At 64.6% G+C, this 19,268-nt stretch overlaps 3 protein-coding genes across 3 annotated transcripts; all 3 read left to right on the top strand.

The window, feature by feature from the left end:
• The first annotated feature begins 706 nt into the window (after positions 1-706).
• Positions 707-8,947, top strand: AMPD2 (adenosine monophosphate deaminase 2). Its single transcript, XM_058855782.1, has 18 exons — positions 707-848; positions 2,336-2,466; positions 3,128-3,258; positions 3,547-3,615; positions 4,187-4,298; positions 4,397-4,583; positions 4,670-4,811; positions 4,900-4,989; positions 5,237-5,366; positions 5,469-5,663; positions 5,836-5,967; positions 6,060-6,223; positions 6,345-6,471; positions 6,564-6,727; positions 6,811-6,931; positions 7,005-7,178; positions 7,436-7,546; positions 7,861-8,947. The coding sequence occupies exons 1-18, from the start codon at positions 779-781 to the stop codon at positions 8,071-8,073; spliced, it is 2,463 nt and encodes an 820-aa protein (XP_058711765.1). The 5' UTR covers positions 707-778; the 3' UTR covers positions 8,074-8,947.
• Positions 8,948-9,718: 771 nt separating this feature from the next.
• Positions 9,719-13,192, top strand: LOC131587686 (glutathione S-transferase 2). Its single transcript, XM_058855818.1, has 8 exons — positions 9,719-9,880; positions 10,127-10,202; positions 10,551-10,615; positions 10,689-10,770; positions 10,848-10,948; positions 11,695-11,790; positions 11,860-11,970; positions 13,022-13,192. The coding sequence occupies exons 1-8, from the start codon at positions 9,845-9,847 to the stop codon at positions 13,115-13,117; spliced, it is 663 nt and encodes a 220-aa protein (XP_058711801.1). The 5' UTR covers positions 9,719-9,844; the 3' UTR covers positions 13,118-13,192.
• Positions 13,193-14,056: 864 nt separating this feature from the next.
• LOC131587693 (glutathione S-transferase Mu 3-like) lies at positions 14,057-18,440 on the top strand. The gene is given in 9 exon segments (XM_058855825.1): positions 14,057-14,089; positions 15,148-15,221; positions 15,311-15,377; positions 15,523-15,553; positions 15,556-15,603; positions 17,618-17,718; positions 17,840-17,935; positions 18,015-18,125; positions 18,208-18,440. Coding segments are annotated over 9 exon segments (657 nt in total). The 3' UTR covers positions 18,304-18,440.
• The last annotated feature ends 828 nt before the right edge of the window (positions 18,441-19,268 follow it).

Here is a 19,268-nt window from a genome sequence, read left to right as displayed (position 1 = left end):
TGTCCATACTGGGGGGGCATAATGACCGCCTGGGGGGGGTTACCCTGTTTTACGCGGTCACTTTGGGGGGGTCCGATCCCATTTCTCGCGGGGGCACGATGCCTGCCTGGGGGGGACGTTAGGACTGAGCCCGGGGGGTAACGACTGTCCCCGAGGAGGGGCTCAGGGCTGAGCCGGGGGGTTCCCGACTGCCTGTGGGGTGTCACGGGTGTTCCCAGCGAGGTACGGAGCTGCCTGGGGGTGGCTGTCACACAGGGCTGTCCGGGGCGGGGGGGTTACACCTCTATCCCGGGGGTGTCACGGCTGGCTGGGGACCGCGGCCGACCCCCACACGGCTCCAGGGCGGTTCTCGGGGGGTGTCACGTTTGTCGGGGGGGGTACAGGGCTGTCCCTGAGGGGGGGTCACGGCTGTCCCGGGGGTGTCTCAGCCCCGCATTCCCGGAGCTCACAGCCCCATCGCGGGTCTTGGCCCCTCCACCCTCCAGCGCCGCAGCCACCTCCTTCCTCCTCCTCCTCCTCCTCGCCACATCCTCCGCCCGCCCCATCCTCTTCCTCGTCCCGGTTTCCGGCCGGGCCCCGCCGGGGACTTTGGTCCATTCCCGGGTTCCTGCATCAATCATCAACCAGGGGAGGGAGCGGCCGCTGCGGCCCCGCCGCCGTAAGAGTCCCCCGGGCGCCCCCCACCACCCCCCGCCCCCATCACCATCATCACCACCATCACCATCGGCACCATCAGCTCCAGCCCCTCCGCCCCTCCCCGGCCCCCCCTGGAGCCGCCATGTCCTCTGCCCCCCCGGCCAAGTGTCCCTTCAAGAAGCGGGGTAGCCTGCAGACCCCCAGCCCCGCAGGTGAGACCCCCCCCCCAAAATACCCCCCCCCCGCCAGCCCCCGGGGACAGCCAGGTCACGGCCAGCGCGGGGGGGACGCGATGCTGCGAGTAGGGGGGATCAGGCTGGGGTTGGGAAATGCCGCGTTGCTGCTGAGAGGGGTTTTTTTTCGGGGGAGGGGGAGCCCACGGCCGTGTCCCGGTACCGGGAGGGGTGGCAGCGGCGGTGGGGGGTCCTGTGTGTCCCCTCCCAGCAGCGCCTCGGTGGCGCAGTGAGAGCGGAGGAAGAGGAGGAGGAGGAGGAGGAGGGAGGGGGAGCGCTGGGGGATGCGGGGCCGGTGTGGAGGGGGCGGGGGGGGCTCCGCGGGGGCGAGCTCGGCTGGCACGTGGGGGGGAGGTGGCACGGGGGGACAAGGTGGCACTTTGTGGTTGGCACCTGGCTGGCACCGTTGGCAGAGGGTCTCAGGGTGTCACTGGGGCTGTTCCCACACGTGGGTGGCACACGTGTGTTCCCGGTGGATGGCAAATGGTGATGGTGGCATTTCGGGGTTGTCACCTGCCTGGTACTTCTGGGGGGGTCTAGGGGCGTCACCGGGGCTGCTCCTGACTCTCACATGTGTCCTGGGTGGCTGAGGTGGCACCTTGGGGTTGTCATTTCTCTGGCACCCGTGTTGGGGGGCGGGTCTTGCAGAGCCCCCAGGGCTGCCACCTGTCACACGTGGGTGGCACAGGCTGTGTCCTGTGGGCACAGGGCACTTGGGTGAGGCGCCACCAGCACATCGCGGTGACACCAGTGCCATCCCTGTCCGGGGTGACACCAGCCCAGCCCCATTCCCGTTGGGGTGATGCAGGGAGAGAGTGGGGTGGAGGCTCGTATTTGGGGTTCAGGAGACCTGGATCTTCCCCCCGGGCTGTGCTGGGTGGAGGGGCTTTTACTGGTGGCCCCAGTTTAACCAGTAGGACCTGATTTCCAGTGCCCCCCCAGCCAGGTCCGTGGTGGGTTTTTGGGGGTTGCAGAGGAGGGTGTTGGCACTGGGGGGTGGCACTGGGCATCCCCCAGCCCGGTGGCCCCGGTGCTGATGGGAGCAAGGGGTGCTCTGGGGCAATGGGGTGTGTTTGGAGAGGGGATGATGCTGCCTCCTGTCCCTCCCGGTGTGGGGATGTTCCCCCTGTGATGGAGGGGATGGGATGGGGGGCTGCCAGGGGGAGAGGACCCCAATATTGTGCCTCCCATGCCATGGGGGTCCTGCAGCCCAGCTCTGAGCCCCTCATTCACTGTTGGCTTCTTACAGCCCCCCAGTGGAGCCAGCAGCCCTCCCAGTGCCCCAGGGGAAAAGAGAGGGGGGTTCCCTCTTGCCCTTGAGCTTCCTCAGTTTCTCCATCACCCCCATTGGGAAGAGCATCCCAGCTCCATGGTGGGGAGGGGGAGCTGTGGAGTGGCTGATTAACCCCTTCCTGCCCGGGTGGGGGTCCAGACCCCCCCAGCTGATGTTGTCCCACTCCCTGCAGAGCTGCGGGGGGGGCCAGGGGCCCGACCCCTGCAGTCAGCCTGGTCCCTACCCGGGACCCCCCATTGCCTGAAGCATTTCCCAGTGGATCTGCGCACTTCCATGGATGGCAAATACAAGGAGATCGCTGAGGTGGGTCTGGGGCACCAAGTTTGCCAGGTCTGGGGGGTGAGTGTATGTTGAGGGAGTGTGGGGGGGTCTCCCTTCCATCCTTCCCACTCCCATCCTCCCCAAACCCTCCTCCCTTCCCACATTTTCAGCTCTGAGTTTGGGAATTCCTGTGAGCTTTTCTCTCCCAACCCAGGGGGTTGAGGCCAGGCACAGCTCATGGCAGGGCTGAGGCTGTTCCCAGCTCATGGCAGGGCTGAGGCTGTTCCCAGCTCATGGCAGGGCTGAGGTTGTTCCCAGCTCATGTCAGGGCTGAGGCTGTTCCCAGCTCATGGCAGGGCTGAGGCTGCACCCAGCTCATGGCAGGGCTGAGGCTGCACCCAGCTCATGGCAGGGCTGAGGCTGTTCCCAGCTCATGGCAGGGCTGAGGCTGTTCCCAGCTCATGGCAGGGCTGCTCTGGGCACAGCTCATGGCAGGGCTGAGGCTGTTCCCAGCTCATGGCAGGGCTGAGGCTGTTCCCAGCTCATGGCAGGGCTGAGGCTGTTCCCAGCTCATGGCAGGGATGAGGCTGTTCCCAGTTCATGGCAGGGCTGCTCTGGGCACAGCTCATGGCAGGGCTGCTCTGGGCACAGCTCATGGCAGGGCTGCTCTGGGCACAGCTCATGGCAGGGCTGCTCTGGGCAGGAGCTGTTTTGTCGCTCGCTGGCCGAGAACGAGATGCGGACGGCTCCGTATGAATTCCCCGAGGAGAGCCCCATCGAGCAGCTGGAGGAGCGGCGCCAGCGCCTGGAGCGCCAGATCAGCCAGGACGTCAAGTAAGCCTTGGGGGGTTCCCCTGTATCCCCCCAAGTCGCTGGAAGGGAACCCTGCATGGGGCCAGGCCACCTCCCCGCCCCAAGAGGCTGTCTCTGTGCCAGCTCTGTGTCCCCTCTCCCGTGGGTGTCGCACTTGGTGTCCCCTTTGCAGTGAGTTTTTGGCTGGTTTCTGTCTGGTTTCTGTTGTTTCGGCATTAACGGGGTGTTTTCTCTCCCCGGCCCCCCCATTTCTCTCCCCCTCGTCCCCCCGGCTGTCCCCCCCTTCCACCGCCGCCTCCTTGTCCCCAGACTTGAGCCCGACATTTTGCTCAGAGCCAAACAGGACTTCCTGAAAATTGACAGTGCTGCGGACTTACAGTGAGTGTCCGGCTCGGTGTCACCGGCCGGGGCCACGGGGGGGATCGGGGACCCACCTGGCCCCGCTCTGACCCAGCACACCCAAGCACGGAGCCAAGAGGTCCCTCCCAGCCACTCTCGCTGACACTGAAGGAGTCAACGCGCCTGGGGAGGGGGGTTGGGGTGAGCTGGGGGTCCCAGCTCTGCTGCTGGCACAGGACCCCTGTCCTGGCCCTGTCTTCCCCTGGATGGGGGGTCTGACGCTGTGTGTCCCCCTCCCTCCTGTCTCTGCTTGGGAGTTGTCTCTGTCGTGAGTTTTTTTTTGTTCTTTGTGCCCCCCTCCTCCCCCTCACTTTTCATTGTGCTCATCAGGGCTGGGGGATGTCTTTTGGGAAGGGGGACAATGCCATCACCAGAGAGGACACGGGTGGCACAGCTGCCACAACCTCATGGTGGCGTCCCTGGAGACAACATCACCATCCTGCCACCCCAGGGCTGGACACAGTCCCTGGGGTGGGGCTCATGCTGCTGTTGGGTACATGGGAACGGGGCGGATCTGTCACTGTCCCACTGGCCACGTCTGTCCCCACAGGCTCTTCAAGGAGCAGAATGACAGCCTGGTGGACCACGTCCCCAAGGAGCGGGAGGCACTGCTGGAGCGAGAATTCCAGCGGGTGACCATCTCTGGGGAGGAGAAATGTGGGGTGAGCCTCCCCCTGACCCCCCTGGAACCCAGGCAAAGGTCCCCAGGCTGCCAACCCCAGCTTGGGGGGTGGTTTTCCGTTTGGTGTCCCCTCTCCAGGTGCCCTTCACCGACCTGCTGGATGCAGCCAAGAGCGTGGTGAAGGCGCTGTTTGTGCGGGAGAAGTACATGGGGCTGTCACTGCAGAGCTTCTGCAAGACCACGGCCCGCTACCTGCAGGAGCTCTCCGAGAAGCCCCTGGAGACCCGCGGCTACGAGGAGGTGCCCGAGACCCCCGTAGCTGCCGGTGAGCACGGTGTGGGAGGGGTCTCGGTGCTAGGCTGGGATGCTGGAGGAGCTTTTGGGGTGATGTTGTTTGTCTCCTGGCTGCAGATGCCCCCGTGCACCCCCCGTTTGCCGAGCAGCACCCCTATGAGACGTGGGACCCCCGGAACATGCCGGCAGACCTGGGCTTCGGGCTGAAGATGGTGGATGGTGTTGTGCATGTCTACACCAAGCAGGACATCACTGACAAGTGAGTTTTGTGAGGGGGAGGGTCCTACTCTTTGGGGTGGTGAGTTTTTTGGGGGGGCTGTGTGACCTCCACATGTGTCCACCCCCAGGAGCACGGAGCTGGACCTGCCATACCCCGACCTGCAGGAGTTCATCGCAGACATGAATTTCCTCATGGCTTTGATCATCAATGGGCCCATGTAAGGGGAAGGGTCCCATGGGGGGGGTCTTACCCTGGGAGGGATCCCTTGATGAGGGTGTGACAGAACCCCAGGGACAGCCCCAAGGGACATGGCAGTGACTCTGGCACACGGTGCTGGTGCAGCTCCCACGCCCACCCTCACCTGTGTCCAAGAGTCCACATTCCCATATCTGTGGGGGCCTTTTGGGGCTGGATGTTCTGCTTCCTCACCCCCAAACTGAGCCCCTCTTCCCTGTTTTGGGCAGCAAATCCTTCTGCTACCGCCGGCTGCAGTACCTGAGCAACAAGTTCCAGATGCACGTGCTGCTGAACGAGATGAAGGAGTTGGCAGCCCAGAAGAAGGTGCCCCACCGCGACTTCTACAACATCCGCAAGGTACCTGCGGATCCTGAGCTAGTCCCGGGTCTTGGGGGGTTCCTGGCTTGACTGGGGAGCTCTTGGAGGGTCTCAGGGCTCATCATCACCTCACTGGTGCAGGTGGACACCCACATCCATGCCTCGTCCTGCATGAACCAGAAGCATCTCTTGCGCTTTATCAAGCGGGCAATGAAGAAGCACCTGGATGAAATTGTCCACGTGGAGAAGGGGAAGGAGCAGACGCTCAAGGAGGTGTTTGAGACCATGAACCTCACGGCCTACGACCTGAGCGTGGACACACTGGATGTCCATGCGGTATGGGAGCCTCCCAAACCCTGGGGATGAGCAGAGCCCCCAGCCCGTCCTTGGCTGGGGTGTGGGATCTTCTCCAGGGGGTTTTCCCGGGGCGTTGGGGGGTTGCTGGGGGCTGTGGGTGGGGTTGGGGTGGGTGATGAGGAGTCTCAGGTCACACCTGTCCCACATTCAGGACCGCAACACCTTCCACCGCTTCGACAAGTTCAACGCCAAGTACAACCCCATCGGGGAGTCCATCCTGCGGGAGATCTTCATCAAGACAGACAACCGCGTCTCGGGGAAATACTTCGCCCACATCATCAAGGTGGGCCACCTCCCCTCCTCGTGGTGGCTGCAACCCGTGTCCCCTTCCTGGTGGCCAAGCAGTGACAGTTGTCACTTGTCCCTTCCCATCAGGAGGTGATGGCAGACCTGGAGGAGAGCAAGTACCAGAACGCGGAGCTGCGTCTCTCGATCTACGGCCGCTCCCGGGATGAGTGGGACAAGCTGGCCCGCTGGGCCGTCAGCCACCGCGTCCACTCCAACAACGTCCGCTGGCTCGTGCAGGTGCCCCGGCTCTTGTGAGTAAAGGGGGTACAGGAACCCTCCGTTGGGTTGGGGGGACCCAGGCCACCCCACTGCCAGCTGGGGTGGGGTGGGAAGCGGGGAAAGCCGGCTCTGAGCGGGGCCCATTCCCTGCAGTGACATCTACCGGACGAAGAAGCAGCTGGCCAACTTCCAGGAGATGCTGGAGAATATCTTCCTGCCGCTCTACGAGGCCACGATCCACCCTGCCCAGCACCCAGAGCTGCACCTCTTCCTGGAGCACGTGAGTGCTGCACCCTGCTCCTGGGGACACCCCCACCCAAACCCCGCCAGAGTGAGGGGTCACATCCCAGCCTGGGGCTGTCTCTCCTGCAGGTGGATGGCTTCGACAGCGTGGATGATGAATCCAAACCAGAGCATCACATCTTCAACCTGGACAGCCCTTTGCCAGGCAACTGGGTGGAGGAGGACAACCCACCCTACTCCTACTACCTGTACTACATGTATGCCAACATGACAGTGCTCAACCACCTCCGGAGGTAAGGACAGCCCGGAACCTGCGCCCCTCAGGAGGTTCTGGGGAGATCAGAGGGTGATGGTGACAGTCAAACACCCATTGCAGGAAGAGGGGCTTCCACACCTTTGTCCTGCGCCCACACTGTGGCGAGGCCGGTCCCATCCACCACCTCGTGTCAGGGTTCATGGTCTCAGAGAACATCTCCCACGGGTTGTTACTGCGCAAGGTGAGTGGGGAGGGGGTGCCCGGAGGGGCTGGGGGTGTGGTGGGACCCCCCCTTACCCTGCTGTGCCCCACAGGCCCCTGTTCTGCAGTACCTGTACTACCTGGCACAGATTGGCATTGCCATGTCCCCACTGAGCAACAACAGCCTCTTCCTGAGCTACCACCGCAACCCCCTGCCCGAGTACCTCTCGCGGGGGCTCATGGTCTCCCTCTCCACCGATGATCCCCTCCAGTTCCACTTCACCAAGGTGAGCGTTTGGGGGGCACCAGCAGTGAGTCTCCAGGAGCAGCTGTGGGGTGGGCACGGGCTGGGTGATGGGATGAGGTCGGTGGTGGGCTGGGGTTGCTGGTGCAATGTGGCAGGTGGTGGGATGGGATCACCAGCAGCACCGATGGGCTCCGGGGGGTGCTGAGGGTGTGGAGGGGCTGGGAGGAGGTGGGACAGGGGACCCCTGTGCTGCCTGAGGGGTGTCTGTGGCGGGAGCTGAGGGGTGGCTGTCCCCAGGAGCCGCTGATGGAGGAATACAGCATCGCCACCCAGGTGTGGAAGCTCAGCTCCTGCGACATGTGTGAGCTGGCCCGGAACAGCGTCCTTATGAGCGGCTTCTCCCACAAGGTGAGGCCCATTCCCTCATTCCCAATTCTGCAGTTTGCCTATTCCTTATTCTCACTTGCCTCCATTTCCCCGTTCCTATTCCCAATTCCCCCATTCTCCCATTTGCCCAACCCTCTTCCCAATTCCCATGCACCTCTATTCCCCCATTCCCATCCCCAACGCCCACGTTTACCTGCTCCCATCCCAAATTCCGCCATTCCCAATTCCCATTTACACCCATTTCCATTCCCAGTTCCCTCGTTCCCATTTCCCCATTCCCCATTCTCCCTCCATGGGCACTGGTGGCACTCAGGACCCTCTCCCAACTCCCACAGGTGAAGAGCTACTGGCTGGGTCCCAACTACCTGAAGGAGGGTCCGGAGGGGAATGACATCCGCCGGACCAACGTCCCCGACATCCGTGTGAGCTATCGCTTCGAGACGCTGTGCCAGGAGCTGACTCTCATCACGCAGGCGGTGCAGAGCGCCGAGCTGGAGCCCATCCAGGAGGAGGAGAATGTTCTCACCATCTCCCTCGGCACCCACTGACCACCCAGATCCCCCCTGAGCCCCCCAGGGCTCTGCCGCCGTCCCCCCACCCGCTACCTCCTGCCCTGGGAAGGGGCCGCTCCTGCTGCTGTGCTGGTGCCACTGGTGCCACTGCAGGGGACGATGGAGTTTGTTGAGTCTGCTCCGTTCCATCTTGTTTAGGTCATTTTATGGGTGTTTTTTTGGTCTTTTTCTGTTGTTTTTAACTGGAGTCTCCTTGCTGGCTTGGGCCCTGCTGGGCTTGATGGCACAAGGAGGTGACAATGGGGGAGGGCACCGCCAGGGGGTCCTGGATTTACCTCCTGAGTTGAGGATGCAGTGACAAGTTGGGGGTCCTGGGTGCTGGTGTGGTGACAGTGTGGGAGTCCCAGCCCAGCCCCACCTGGGTCCTGACACTCTGTAAGCCCAGCACCCTCTCAGCCCGCTCTTCCTCCCCGTGGGGACAACCAAAGGAACCCAGACCTGAGGTCTCTGCTGTCGGTGGGGACACAGTGGCCCAGAGCACAGGGGGATGGTGCCTGGTGGGGGATACTCCATCCTCATCACCACAGGGAGGAAGGCAGGGGGCGGGATGGGGAATGTTTCATCCTCACCACCTCAGGGATGAAGGGAAAGGGGACCAGGTGACATGTGTCGCTGTCCCCAACACTCCCAGGAGATGTTTGTTTGTGGCCCAGATTGGGCTGGAGCAGGCTTCTCCCATCCCGGTGGGGATCACCCCCTCTATCCCTGCAGTCCCCCAGCCCAGTCCTGCTCATCTGCATCTGGAGCCGGCATTCCCGGGAAAACCCAATGGCGACTGTAAAAACAACAAACAAAAGAGTTTTGAAAAAAACAAACCCTAACCAAGCATGAAAAATAAAAGTATTTAAGTAAAACACTGAAATTGAAGTGGGGGGGAGGGAGGGAGCACAGCTGCAGAGGGAAACTGAGGCACGGGGGTTGTGTGCCCCCTCATGGCTTGGGTTTGGGGGTCCCCAAGGTGATGTGGGAGGGGCAGGGGACAGATCCTGAGCGGTGGTGGCAGCGCCAGCGCCCACCCTGGCACCCTGCCCGCAACCTGTTTGCTCCCTGCCTGCTCCCTGTCTGTTCCCTGCCCGTTCCCTGCCCATTCCCTGTCCATTCCCTGCCCATTCCCTGTCCATTCCCTGCCCATTCCCTGTCCGTTCCCTGTCTGTTCCCTGCCTGTTCCCTGCCCATTCCCTGTCTGTTCCCTGCCCATTCCCTGCTCATTCCCTGTCCATTCCCTGCCCATTCCCTGCCCATTCCCTGCTCATTCCCTGTCTGTTCCCTGCCCATTCCCTGCCCATTCCCTGCCCATTCCCTGTCCATTCCCTGCCCATTCCCTGTCCATTCCCTGCCCATTCCCTGCCCATTCCCTGCCCATTCCCTGTCTGTTCTCTGCCCATTCCCTGCCCATTCCCTGTCTGTTCCCTGCCCATTCCCTGTCCATTCCCTGCCCATTCCCTGTCTGTTCCCTGTCCATTCCCTGCCCATTCCCTGCCCGTTCCCTGTCTGTTCCCTGCCCATTCCCTGCCCGTTCCCTGCCCATTCCCTGTCTGTTCCCTGCCCATTCCCTATCTGTTCCCTGCCCATTCCCTGCCCATTCTTTGTCTGTTCCGTGCTCATTCCCTGCCCGTTCCCTGCCTGTGCCCGCTGACGCCAGGGGGAGGGGACGGGGGCGGGTCCTGTCTCAGTCCGTCCCAGTCCGTCCCAGTCCGTCCCAGTCCGTCCCAGTCCGTGTTCTCGCAGAGCCGCAGCCGGTGTCACCATGGTGGTCACCCTGGGCTACTGGGACATCCGTGGGGTGAGTGGGATCGAGGGGTGACAGCGGCGCGAGTGGGATCGAGGGGTGACAGCGGCGCGCTGGGGACGGGGGTGCGCACGGCTGGGGGGGCGCTGGAGGTCCCTGGGCGATGTGGGGGTGGGGGTGCGCACGGCTGGGGGGGCGCTGGAGGTCCCTGGGCGATGTGGGGGTGCTGGAGGTCCCAGGGTGTGGGGGAGAGGTCCGGGGGGGATTTGGGGTGCCAAAAGCGGCTGTTGTGCCCCGCAGCTGGCCCACGCCATCCGCCTGCTGCTGGAGTACACCGAGACCCCCTACCAGGAGCGCCAGTACCGGCCTGGCCCAGGTGAGCGGGGGCAAGCGGGGAGCGACCCCCAAATCCCCCCAGCCCCTGCCCCTGCTGCTGTGCCGGAAAGCAGCGGGGAGGGGGAACACCCCCAGTTCGCAGCGTGACCCCCTCCTGCCTGCTCGGGGGGGTCACCTTTGTCCTCCCCCGACCCCCCCCAATAAAAGGACCTTGACCCTTTTCATGGGCAACGTTCCCTCGGATCTCTCCACGGTGTCCCGGGGCAGAGGGTGTCCCGGGGCAGAGGGGGGACACCCCCCAATGTCCGCATCCCCCCATTGCTGTGGGTGCCCCGAGCGGGGCAGGGGGGCTGGGGGACCCCCCCCAAAATCTCTCTGCCCCCCCCAGCCCCTGACTATGACCCGAGCGACTGGACCAAGGAGAAGGAGAAGCTGGGACTCGACTTCCCCAACGTAGGTGATGGGGAGGGGGTGGGAAGGGGGTGTGGGGGTGCCCGGGGTGACTCGGACCCCCGGCACCCCCCAGCTCCCGTACCTCATCGACGGCTCCACCAAGCTGACCCAGAGCAACGCCATCCTGCGCTACATCGCCCGCAAGCACAACATGTGTGAGTGGGGGGTCCCAGCGCACGGGGGGGTCCCCGCGGTTTTGTGGGGGGTGGGTTGACACCTCCCCACCCCGCAGGTGGCGAGACGGAGGAGGAGAAGCAGCGCATAGACGTGCTGGAAAACCAGCTCATGGATTTGAGGATGAACTTTGCCCGGATCTGCTACAGCCCTGACTTTGTGAGGAGCCCCGTGGGGGTTATGGGGGGACAGATCCCCCCCAAACCCTGGGGTTATTCCCCTGGGAGGGACAGATCCCCCCCAAACCCTGGGGTTATTCCCCTGGGGGATACAGATCCCCCCCAAACCCTGGGGTTATTCCCCTGGGAGGGACAGATCCCCCCCAAACCCTGGGGTTATCCCCCTGGGGGGGGGAAAGATCCCTCCCAAACCCTGGGGTTATCCCCCTGGGAAGGACAGATCCCCCCCAGACCCTGGGTTATTCCTCTGGGAGGGACAGATCCCCCCCAGACCCTGGGTTATCCCCCTGGGAAGGACAGATCCCCCCCAGACCCTGGGTTATTCCTCTGGGAGGGACAGATCCCCCCCAGACCCTGGGTTATCCCCCTGGGAAGGACAGATCCCCCCCAGACCCTGGGGTTATCCCCTGGGAGGGACAGATCCCCCCCAAACCCTGGGGTTATCCCCCTGGGGGGGGACAGATCCCCCCCAAACCCTGGGGTTATCCCCTAGGAGGGACAGATCCCCCCCAAACCCTGGGGTTATCCCCCTGGGAGGGACAGATCCCCCCCAGCCCCCAGGGTTGTTGTCCCCCAACATGGGACAAGGGGGTCGGGCCCCCAGCAGCCCGGGGGTGTGTGCTGGGGCACATCCCTTGGCTGGCTGCAGTTGGGGGGTGATGCCCCTGGGTTCTGGGGTGGCCAGGGGGAGCAGCCCCCCTGAGCTGTGCCCCTCCCGCCGTGCAGGAGAAGCTGAAGCCGGCCTACCTGGAGCAGCTGCCCAAGAAGCTGCAGGAGCTGTCTCGGTTCCTGGGCTCCCGGCCCTGGTTTGCGGGGCAGAAGGTGGGTGGGGGATGCTGGGGGGGTTTGGGGAGTCCCTGTGGGGGCTGACCCCCCCTGCCCCTCCCCCAGATCACCTACGTGGACTTCCTGGCGTACGATGTGCTGGACCAGCAGCGCATGTTCGTGCCTGAGTGTCCCGAGCTGAAGGGAAACCTGGCCCAGTTCCTGCAGCGCTTCGAGGTGAGCAGGGCACGGGGCAGCCCCCGGTGTCCCTGGCACCATCTCCATCCCATCCCCATCCCTGACACCCCAGTGTCCCCCTGCCGTGCCCATCACCGTCCCTGACACCTCAGTGGCTGTGTCCTTGTCCCATCCCAAACCTCATCCTTCAATGCCCAGTGCTTCTGTCTCCATCCCCATTCCTGTCACCCCTGTGACCCCATCCCTGACCCCTCAGTGTCCCCATCACTGACATCCCAATGTCCCCATCCCATTCCAGACTCTCCAATGTCCCTGTCCCAATTCCTGACACCCCAGGGTCCATCTCTGTCCCCATCCCTGAGCCATCCCTGTCCCAAACACCCCGGTGTCCCTGTCCCAAACACCCCAATGTCCCTGTCCCAAACACCCCAATGTCCCTGTCCCAAACACCCCCATGTCCCTGTCCCAAACACCCCAATGTCCCTGTCCCAAACACCCCAATGTCCCTGTCCCAAACACCCCCATGTCCCTGTCCCAAACACCCCGGTGTCCCTGTCCCAACACCGCAGTGTCCCTGTGCCAACACCGCAGTGTCCCTGTCCCAACACCCCGGTGTCCCTGTCCTGAACACCCCAGTGTCCCTGTCCTGAACACCCCCATGTCCCTGTCCCAAACACCCCAGTGTCCCTGTCCCAACACCGCTGTGTCCCTGTCCCAACACCGCTGTGTCCCTGTCCCAAACACCCCAATGTCCCTGTCCCAAACACCCCAATGTCCCTGTCCCAAACACCCCAATGTCCCTGTGCCAACACCGCAGTGTCCCTGTCCCAACACCCCAATGTCCCTGTCCCAAACACCGCAGTGTCCCTGTGCCAAACACCCCAATGTCCCTGTCCTGAACACCCCAGTGTCCCTGTCCCAAACACCCCAGTGTCCCTGTCCCAAACACCCTGGTGTCCCTGTCCCAAACACCCCAATGTCCCTGTCCCAACACCACGGTGTCCCTGTGCCCATCCCAGGCACCCCATTGTTCCCATCCCTGACCCCGTGGTGTCCCCATCCATGTCCCCCCGTGTCCCTGTTCCCCCAGGCCCTGGACAAGGTCTCTGCCTACATGCGCTCGGGGCGCTTCATGAAAACCCCGATTTTCTGGCGCACGGCGAAGTGGTGCAACAGCAAGGAGTGAGGGGCTGACCCCCCCGTACCCCCCAGGACACCCCAGAACTCCCCAATAAAGCGTGGGGGGCTCCCCCATTGTCCAGCCGCTGTGTGGGGTGCACTGAGCTGCCGAGGGACTGCGGTGGGAGCTGTGGGAACCCCTCATTTGTGGGGTAACCCCTGGGGTCGGGGTGCTGGACCCTCCTGGAACCTGGGATGGGGGAAGCCATTGCCCCCTGCACCCCCAGGATAAGGGGGAGCCCCGTGGAGACTGTGGGGACCAAGGTGGGGTCTCTATTCCCCCGGGATGGTGAGACCCCCCCCCCCCCTGCAGCTTAGGGGATTGAAAGGGGGACCCCGATGAAGCTTGAGGGGGTGTCACAGAGGGACCCACGGCCCTCAGGATAAGGGGGTCCCCGTGGAGCTTGGGGGGGATCACAGGGATCCCAGAAAAAGGGGGAACCCATGGAATTTATGGGGCTGCAGGCCCCAGAACAAGGGACCCCACGGAGTTTGTGGGGTTGCAGTGCCCCCAGAATAAAGCGGTGCCGGGGGTGGATGGGGAGCGTCACAGAACCCCTGGGATCAGGAGGACCCCATGGAATCTGGGGGGCCGCAAAGCCGCGGGGATGGAGAGGGTCACAATCCCCTGTTAAGGGGTCCCCCATGGGATTCGGGGTGGTCGCAGACACTGCGGGGGATGGGGGACCCCACGGACTTTGGGGTGGTCCCAGAGCCCTCAAGACAAGGGGGTCCCGTGGGGATGGGAGGAGCCCCAGGGAGTTTGGGGGGTCGCGGAGCCCCCGGGATAAGGGGGGGGGGTCACAGAACCCTCTGTTCAGGGGGGTCCCCGCGGAGCTGGGGGGGGGGTTCCGGGTTCGTTAAGCCCGCCCCCTGCCCCGCCCCTCCCCCCTCCCCTCGGGGGGCGTGGCCGGGTCACGCGGGGGCGGGGCCGGGAGCGCGCGCCATGGCGGTGTTGGGGTACTGGGACATCCGCGGGGTGAGCGGGGACCGGGGGGACCGGGGGGACCGGGGGGGACCCGGGGGGGGACCCGGGGGGGGACCCGGGGGGGGACCCGGGGGGGGACCCGGGGGGGTTTGGGGGAGACCCGGGGGCTCCCCAGAGGATGTGGGGGGGGACCCCAGAGGATGTGGGGGGGGACCCAGGGGATCCCCAGGGGGTTTTGGGGGGACCCGGGGGGGACCCGGGGGTCTGGGGGGTACCCGCGGGCTCCCCAGAGGGTTTGGGGGGTACCCGGGGGCTCCCCAGGGAGTTTGGGGGGGGAACCCGGGTGCTCCCCAGGGGCTCTTCGGGGTCCTCCCGCTCTTTTGGGGGGGTCTCCGGGGGTCCTTCGGTCTTCCGGGGGCTGCGGGGGATGTTCGGGGGGTTTGTGGGGTCCGTTCTGGTTTTGGGGGTGGGGGTGCAGGGGTCTGTGGGTTCCCCTTTTGTCTTGGGGGGGGCTGTGGGATCCCTCTGGATTTTTAGGGGGCAGGGAGGGGTCTTCGGGGGTCCCATTGGTGCTGTGGAGGGCTGCGGGAGGTCCCTTTGAGCTTGTGGGGCGCCTTCGGGGGTCCCCCCTGTCTTCTGGGGGTTTGGGGGGGGGCTCCTGTGTCTTTTTGGGCATGTTGTGAGGGTCCCGCTGGTTTTTTGGGGTTGGTGGCTGTGGTGAGCCATCACTCTTGGGGCAGGGGGTCATTCCTGGGGGGCTGTGGTGAGTTCTTGGGGGTCCCGCTGGGTTTTTGGGAGGTCTTGGGCTCCCTAATCCTGGGAGGAGCTGTGGGAGCCCCTCTGGTCTCCTGGGGGGCTGTGGGGACCCTCAGGGGAAGCTGTTGGAGGTGTCCCTGATCTTTTGGGATGTCTTGTGGGGGTCCTGCTGCACTTGGGGGTGGGAGGATGCTGCTTTTGGGGGGTCCCGCTGTGCAGGGGGTGCTGACTGGGGGTCCTGGGAAGGGAATGCAGTTTGCCCTCCCCTGTGCCTCAGTTTCCCCATGTGTGAGGCAGTTCTGGGCAGTGTGTGGGGGATGTTTTTGGGGTGTCTCACTGATTCCACTCCCCAGCTTGCCCACGCCATCCGCCTTCTCCTGGAGTACACGGAGACACCCTATGAGGACAAACTCTACAGCTGTGGGAAGGTGAGGGGGCTCAGGGGGTCCCCACACCACCCCCAACCTCTCTGGCTTTTGGGAGGACACGACACCACCCAGCCCCCCCTTCCCTTCCAGCTCCTGACTACGACAAGAGCCAGTGGATCAACGAGAAGGAGAAGCTGGGACTCGACTTCCCCAACGTAGGTGCTCAGGGGCTGGGGGGGCTGTGGCTGGGGGTGTCCCCATGTCCCAGTGTCCCCATATCCCGGTGTCCCCATGTCCCGGTGTCCCCATGTCCCGGTGTCCCCATGTCCTGGTGTCCCCATGTCCCCGTGTCCCCCCCAGCTCCCGTACTTCATCGATGGCCCCACCAAGCTGACCAGAGCAACGCCATCCTGCGCTACATCGCCCGCAAGCACAACATGTGTGAGTGGGGGGCTCGGGGGGCTGGGGTTGGATTGGGGGGCACTGGGATTGGATTGGGGGGCACTGGGATTGGATTGGGGTGGGGCTGGGATTGGATTGGGGGGGCTGGGATTGGATTGGGGGGGCTGGGGTTGGATTGGGGGGGGCTGGGGTTGGATTGGGGGGGGCTGGGGTTGGATTGGGGGGCTGGATTGGATTGGGGGGCGCTGGGATTGGATTGGGGGGGCTGGGATTGGATTGGGGGGCGCTGGGATTGGATTGGGGGGCGCTGGGATTGGATTGGGGGGCGCTGGGATTGGATTGGGGTGGGGCTGGGATTGGATTGGGGGGGCTGGGATTGGATTGGGGTGGGGCTGGGATTGGATTGGGGTGGGGCTGGGATTGGATTGGGGTGGGGCTGGGATTGGATTGGGGGGGCTGGGGTTGGATTGGGGGGCTGGGGTTGGATTGGGGGGGCTGGGATTCGATTGGGGTGGGCTGGGATTGGATTGGGGTGGGGCTGGGATTGGATTGGGGGCGCTGGGATTGGATTGGGGGCGCTGGGATTGGATTGGGGGGCTGGATTGGATTGGGGGGCGCTGGGGTTGGATTGGGGGGCGCTGGGGTTGGATTGGGGGGCGCTGGGATTGGATGGGGGGCGCTGGGATTGGATTGGGGGCTGGGATTGGATTGGGGGGCTGGGTTGGATTGGGGGGCTGGGGTTGGATTGGGGGGCACTGGGATTGGATTGGGGGGGCTGGGATTGGATTGGGGGGCACTGGATTGGATTGGGGTGGGGCTGGGATTGGATTGGGGGGGCTGGGATTGGATTGGGGGGCGCTGGGGTTGGATTGGGGGGCACTGGGACTGGATTGGGGGGCTGGGATTGATTGGGTGAGGTTGAATAGGATTGGAATTAGATTGGGATTTGGTTGGGTGGGGTTGGAGTAGGGGTTGGGGAGGGGGGGGGGGGGTGGTGGGGGGGGGGGGGGGGGGGGGGGGGGGGGGGGGGGTGGGGGGGAGGGGGGTGGGGGGGGGGGGGGGGGGGTGGGGGGGTGGGGTTGGGGGGGGGGGGGGGTTGGGGGGTGGGGTGGGGGGGGGGGGGGGGGGGGGGGGGGGGGGGGGGGGGGGGGGAGGGGGGGGGGTGGGGGGGGGGGGGGGGGGGGGGGGGGGGGGGTGGGGGGGGGGGGGGGGGGGGTGGGGTGGGGGGGGGGGGGTTGAGGTTGGAGTGGGGTTAGTCTTAGGGTTGGGTTGGGGTTGGGATTGGAGTGGGATTGGGATTGGGGTTGGAGCAGGGTTGGGTTGGGTTTGGGATTGGGGTTGGAGCAGGATTGGGATTGGGGTTGGAGCAGGGTTGGGTTGGGGTTGGATTGGAGCGGGATTGGATTGGAGCGGGGTTGGGATTGGGACTGGAGTGGGGTTGGGATTGGGGTTGGAGCAGGGTTGGGTTGGGATTGGGACTGGAGTGGGGTTGGGATTGGAGTGGGGTTGGGGTTGAATTGAGGTTCAGTTGGGATTGCTTTGGGGTTGCACTTGGGGTACAGGCTGGAGTTGGGGTGAGCATGGGGTTGGAGCTGAAGTTAAATGGACCCACAGCCAGCAGCAGACTGGGCTCAGGGGGTTTGGGGCAGCAGGGCTGGGCTCAGGGGGTTTGGGGGAGCAGGACTGGGCTCAGGGGGGTTTGGGGGAGCAGGACTGGGCTCAGGGGGGTTTGGGGGAGCAGGGCTGGGCTCAGGGGGGTTTGGGGGAGCAGGCTGGGCTCAGGGGTTTGGGGGAGCAGGGATGGGCTCAGGGGGGTTTGGGGGAGCAGAGATGGGCTCAGGGGGGTTTGGGGAGCAGGGCTGGGCTCAGGGGGTTTGGGGGAGCAGGGATGGCTCAGGGAGGTTTGGGGGAGCAGGGATGGGCTCAGGGGGTTTGGGGGAGCAGGACTGGGCTCAGGGGGTTTGGGGGAGCAGGGATGGGCTCAGGGGGTTTGGGGGAGCAGGGCTGGGCTCAGGGGGGTTTGTGCCCCCAGCACTGACATCAGCCCGTGCAGGTGGTGAGACAGAGGAGGAGATCCTGCGTGTGGACATGCTGGAGAACCAGATCATGGATTTCCGCATGAGCCTGGTCATGATCTGCTACAACCCTGACTTTGTGAGTGTCCTGCAGGCCAGGGGACCTGTCCAACCCTGGGGACCCCATGCTGGCAGGGTGCTCCCCAGGGTGACAGGACAGGCTGGGGCTGCCCGTCCTCACCCCTTCCTTCCTCCCTCAGGAGAAGCTCAAGCCGGGCTACCTGGAGCAGCTCCCGGGGAAGCTGAAGCTCTTCTCCAACTTCCTGGGGGACAGAAAGTGGTTTGTGGGGGAGAAGGTACTGCCAGGACTCCCAGGGGGGCTGAGGGGGCTGGGGAGGGGGTTTGTCCTCACTGTGTCCCCCCCGATGTCCCCAGGTGACCTTCGTAGACTTCCTCATGTTCGACGTGCTGGATCAGAACCGCATCTTTGAGCCCAAGTGCCTGGAGCCCTTCAAGAACCTCAAGGACTTCATGGAGCGCTTTGGGGTGAGCAGGGGCACCCTGAGGTCACCCCTGGGTGGGGGCTGCGGCGCTGGGGGCGTCCCTGACGCTCCACCTGTGTCCCCAGGCTCTGGAGAAGGTGGCTGCCTACATGAAGTCCAGCCGCTTCCAGAAGATGCCCATCAACAACAAGATGGCCAAGTGGGGCAACAAGAAGTTGTAGGAGCTCAGCACGGGGCTCGGAGGGTGGGGGGAGTCCTAACCCACCCCCCAGCATCCCCCATCCTCGGGGGGGGGACAGCACCGCTGGCATGAAACCCCCCAAGACAATAAAGTGCTTTTTTAGATGTGGCACCCTGAGCCCCTGAGGAGCCTTGTGGTGTTGGGGGGCACTGAGGTGACCCCCACCTGTGGCTGGGGGTTGGTGGGTGTGGGGTGAGGGGGGTCCCTGCCCCAGGGGGCTCAGTCCCCACATGGCTGGTTTGGGGCTCAGCCCAGGGCCCTCTCTCTAGGAAAGGAGCCCTGCACCTCCCTCCTTCCACCCCCGCTCCTCATTAGCACATTCCTAATGAGCTCTAATGAGGCAGCCCTGACAAAGGCTGGGGGAGGGAGCGTTGGTGCCCTGCCACCCGCCCAGGGTGCTGAGTGGGGTGGGCTGGGGACAGCCCTGTCCCCTGGGGCCCCTCACTGCCATCGACTCGCAAAGATGGGGACCAGGAACGGGAAATGCCGTGTCCCTGTTCCCCCTCCCCTGTCCCTGTTCCTCCTTCCCCTGTCCCTGTTCCCCCTCCCCTGTCCCTGTCCCCCCTCCCCTGTCCCTATTCCTTCCCCCTCCCCTGTCCCTGTTCCCCCTTCCCTCCCCTGTTCCCCCCTCCCCTGTCCTGTTTCCCCCTCCCCTGTCCCTGTCCCCCTCCCCTGTCCCTGTCCCCCTCCCCTGTCCCTGTTCCTCCTTCCCCTGTCCCTGTTCCTCCCTCCCCTGTCCCCCTCCCCTGTCCCTGTTCCCCTGTCCCTCTTCCCCCTCCCCTGTCCCTGTTCCCCCTCCCCTGTCCCTGTCCCCCTCCCCTGTCCCTGTTCCTCCTTCCCCTGTCCCTGTTCCTCCTCCCCTGTCCCCTCCCTGTCCCTGTCCCCCTCCCCGTCCCTGTTCCTCCTTCCCCTGTCCCTGTCCCCCCCTAGCACACCAAGATAATA

The sequence above is a fragment of the Poecile atricapillus genome, chromosome 23 (assembly GCF_030490865.1).
Source record: "Poecile atricapillus isolate bPoeAtr1 chromosome 23, bPoeAtr1.hap1, whole genome shotgun sequence".
NCBI classification, from domain to species: domain Eukaryota; kingdom Metazoa; phylum Chordata; class Aves; order Passeriformes; family Paridae; genus Poecile; species Poecile atricapillus.
This window is presented reverse-complemented; position numbering and strand designations above follow the sequence as displayed.